General features: G+C 33.9%; 1 protein-coding gene across 1 annotated transcript; it reads right to left on the bottom strand.

Moving 5' to 3' along the window:
* Positions 1-1,736: 1,736 nt before the first annotated feature.
* LOC139858829 (uncharacterized) lies at positions 1,737-4,048 on the bottom strand. Its single transcript, XM_071847663.1, has 4 exons — positions 3,913-4,048; positions 2,465-2,545; positions 1,989-2,156; positions 1,737-1,832 (listed from the first exon to the last, which is right to left on the bottom strand). Exons 1-3 carry the CDS (start codon positions 4,009-4,011, stop codon positions 2,064-2,066), a joined length of 273 nt encoding a protein of 90 aa, XP_071703764.1. The 5' UTR covers positions 4,012-4,048; the 3' UTR covers positions 1,737-1,832; positions 1,989-2,063.
* Positions 4,049-4,759: the final 711 nt, after the last annotated feature.

Raw genomic sequence — 4,759 nt, 5'->3', positions numbered from 1 at the left:
ATTTGATTGTCTCTTAATTAAATAGTTTAATGTTGAAAGTTGAATTATTTAACATTCAATGCATTTGTTTGTAACACTCGATAATGATTTTGAACCATTTGGAAATTTGTGTTAAACTATTCATAATTGAAATACTCTCTTAAACATTCAACATCCCCATTTCTTTTAATACTCTCCTCAAACAATATCAAGAATAATACTTGTGTTGCTAGTCTAGGGGTAATGGCACATACCTCTTTGTTAGAGGTTGAGAGTTCGATTCTCTGGGGTGACAACATTGCACACAAGGATATCTCTTGATCTTGAATTTCACCAAAGTTCATATTTCGCACATTGCGTTGCGGGGGCAGCGGAAAGGGGGGTTTACCGGCACTGCCATTGGATTGGCCCGGGTTTCCTCCAGAACAGCAATCGAGGGCTGGTTATACAATTGTGGGAGTTGATAGTGTGAGTGGTTTAGTCCCCCACTTGGTAATCCTAAACTGCTTTTCAAAAAAGGAAAAATAATTTTATAAAAAACAATATCAAGAATCAAGAATACTTATCAAACTACTATCCTTTTATTAATTCATTTAAGGTTAATATATTGATTTTACATCGATATCATTCGGAATGATTATTAAATAGATTATGGTCATTCAGAACCAAATTCAATCAAAACTTTGAATCATTCAAATTTTGAACAATTCAACAGTTAATTATTATGTGCTATCAAACACATCATTATTTTTTGTCAAATGCACTCTATGTATATACTAATATATAACTGTGTGATGAGTAAAGATGAAAGGTAAACATGGAAGACTGAAAAATCTCACGATCATGTGCTAAATAATGCATATAAAAACAATTTTAAAATTGGATAATAACCTAGGTTTGAATGCACGAAGTTTGGTGAAGTTTGGTTATATGTGTTAAAATATCAAATTTATTATGTCGTACTTATTATGCGCAAATAAGTCACGCGGGGTATTTTGTATGTTTTAAACTGTAATGACAAATACTAAAGATATTCTAACCTAATTATCCAACTCAGGGAGGTTTGGAAATCACTTGAGAAATAATTATACGTAACTGGTAATCAAGTTACAAGGTTATTGCATTGTAACTATATAATTAAAAAGTCGTGCAAGGGACCAAGTACCTGTGATTGAGACACAACTTTTATTCCATAACTTAGACAAGGTCAAGCTTGAGTTTGTTCGTTCAGTGCGTTACGTAGGGTTGGTAAAACAAAGTCAGATTTCATACGCGCTACAAAACCATTTTAAGACATCCATGTCCCAATGTCCCATGACCAAAGGTCCAAACCAGGACAAACAATCTATATTTAAAATCATATTGATAGAAAATCAATATTCGACCTTAAATATAAATCGCTAGAAAATAAACATTCAATTCAACATTATATTTAAACCATTCAAATGTTGTATGCAGTGAAGATCTGTTAATCCAAGCAATCAATAGATAGAAAATCAACATTCAACATTCAACATTCAACATTATATATATAAAAAAGCATATGACCAAGCAACTTAAGCAAGTAAAAATATTTCATTACATGTGACTAGTTTCAATAGTTCCCAGAAATTTTAGACACATAGCACCAAAAGCATAAGTTTCAGCTTTGACAATAGAGAGAATTCACAATTCAGTATCCCAACACGTTACTTTCCAAGGCTAAGGCTAATGCTCCAGCCCAACCATTTATCGTTGTTAACTTTAAAAAAGGAACTCACATTAGTGATCATGACCCCACACTTACCCTTCTCATCATACTCAACAAATTCCCCTCCAGCAAGGTCAATATCCACAAACTTTGTTCCCTTCAGCTAAAAAACAATAATAAAATAATTTGTTAGTTACCACGAAAAAACAGCTATAAGCAAGCAATTGTTAATTAAATCTTGTCACTGTCCGTATAAAAAGTTCAATTATGAACATAAAATTACTTTATTGAATGAATTTGAATGTGAATTATGACTTACAGATTCAGCTTTCCAAAAGCCACTGAAGGAAGCATTGAGTGGTTCATAACCCTTGCAATCGAATATCATCAAAAGCTAATACCTCCCTTTCTCACTAATCTCAGCAGTAAGTGGCTTGCCTTTGCCAGGGAACATAGTAACGGTTCCTTCCCTTTCACAAACCTTGCACTGACACAATCATACAACAATACACCACAAACACAAATGTATTTAAATAACCAAAAGTATAGGTAACAAGCTGACTACGATTCATGTACACTCATAATGTTTGTTTGTTTTTTTACTGAATAAATATTAGTTGCAGATCAAGAGGAATTTACAGCAAAGGTTAAGGAGAAAAAACCCGGAAAGAAAGAATCACATAAAGATCTACCAGTTGGTTACAATTGTAGTGTATATAATATTATGCAAGTGATTGGTTGTAAACAGTATTATGAATGCACATGCTTGTTATAGAGGGATCAAGAGATATTAACCTTCTTTGATTGAGGACCTGTCTCGTTCAGGCTGACACATGTCGCCTTCTCAGTCACCGTACCACAGTTCCCACACTTCAACTACACAACAGATTATTAATTATGAAGAGTGCGGGTGTTTTAGCCAAAGGAAACGAAATTAGTAAAAGCTAATACACAATAAGGTGCATTATAAAAATGTTGATCGAAAAAGAAGCTACTGTGATGTAATAACATTTTGTTAATGTTACGGTGTGCAGATAGTGGATGAGTAATGTAAAAATGCATGAATGCATGTATTACCAAGTCATGATTGTTCATTAGCTGCAAAATAGATAGCATTGCATAAACAGATAGTTATGTGACAAGAATTTACTCCAGAATCAGATATACTGAGTAAATTAGCAACGTACAGATGCACGAGTATGGATATAGGTACATGAATGTTATGTTCATCAGATATACTGGTTTGGTTACTATTTACAAATAAACAATCATACATGTTAAACAAAACTACAACCATATAGATGTTGATTTAATAGTTGCAAGTTAATCAATCAGAACATGCACATTACTAAAGATAAGACAACATAAAATAGCCATAGTCGTTCAAAAAAAACTAAAAAGGAAACACAGAACTTCAAATCCAAGCTATTTCTTACAACTAACACAATGTATATTCGAAATTTTGACAAAAATCAGATGTTACAGAGCAAACTAATACCCCACACACACACACACACTCACACACACACACACACACACACACAATGGAGTAATATCTCAAAATAACTGTTCATAGATATGGCAGAATATTCCACTTACAAAATAAGGCACAGATAATGACACTATTATTATTCAAATACTCACTTCTATTGCCAATTTTAAACCTACCAACCAAAGAGTTTAATAAATGAGGCACCAAACGTTTATTCATAAAACAACGTATGTATGTATACACCAAAAGCTTTTTACCTGTATGCAACCACAAGTCCACAACACATTTGTAATCAAAGCTAATCATACAACAAACAAATCGACTGATACACATAACAGCATTATACAATTACACTAATTACTAAATGATCACTCAGTTCATCTAAACAGATCAATTAAAAACCCTAAAAACATAATTATAGCTCAAACGGAAGTTACGAAACCCTAATTATCAAACAAAACCGATCGAGCATAATCAACCATCAGATCAAGTACAATATCAAATCGATACACGTATAAACCGCTTTAGACGAGCGCAAACATGCAAATTCACAAATTCCGACTACAAAATACACTAATCTGAACATATATTAGCTATAAACAAAGGACCGCAATCACTACACGGTAGCGCATAGAATATAATGAAATAATACATATACACCGTATATAATACTCGTATATATACTACGTCGTACAGTATAAGTAAATAAACTGTAAAATTGTATAGTGTGTGCATTGAGAAATGAAAAAACCTTGAAGTAATAGGTGAAGTTAGGATCATCAACACCGCCGTTAGGCTGAAAGTTCGTGAGATTTTCGAGGTCCGCCGTGACGTACAAGTAGTACCCCATATTTTCACACAGTTGTTTAGTCTCTCACTCTGCAAATTGAAGGAATCTTTTCTCTCGAGAAGAAATAAGGGCTCTATAAATATCGGGTTATTGTTATCGGGATCGGGCCTGGCCAAGCCCATGAGAGACATGGGCTACGGCCCAAGTTGGCAGGAAGGTCAGGGGAAACAATTTCTTAGCCAATTTGACTAAAGGTGTACTCATATAGTTCTAGGCCCAATTTGTTATTTTAAATTGGCGGTTAGGAGTAAGTGACGGGGCCTAAACTCGATGTCGGAATACACTCACCCGATTATTTCTTTGGTCGAACTATTACGGTTCTACCGTCCCTCATAAGGAAACCCCCACGACGAATCCATAATCGCGTGTGGTAAAAACCCCTCGGGTGAGTTTCGAATGCAAGACGTCCTCAATCTTCGAGGCCCGTGGAATGAGCTAGTAATAACAAGAAAAATTTTGCAGCAAATAAGATTCAAACCCCTAAGTCACCACTACTTTACCAACTCCTTGTTGTTTGTAGGCCCAAATGATACTATAATATACGTGTCAAATTTTGATTCAACCCGATATCTAACAAGCCAGTTAAAAAATTACAATCCATGTGATCATGGCAATCAATAACAACGCGAATATAATAAAAATACTGGGTTGTATTTTTTCAAAACTACAATAATTATTATCTCATGGGCATCTATAATTAACTAAAATAATTTTTAACTAAAAAAGTCATTTGATAATTAATTTTATA

This window comes from Rutidosis leptorrhynchoides, chromosome 7, assembly GCF_046630445.1.
Source record: "Rutidosis leptorrhynchoides isolate AG116_Rl617_1_P2 chromosome 7, CSIRO_AGI_Rlap_v1, whole genome shotgun sequence".
Classification (NCBI taxonomy): domain Eukaryota; kingdom Viridiplantae; phylum Streptophyta; class Magnoliopsida; order Asterales; family Asteraceae; genus Rutidosis; species Rutidosis leptorrhynchoides.
This window is presented reverse-complemented; position numbering and strand designations above follow the sequence as displayed.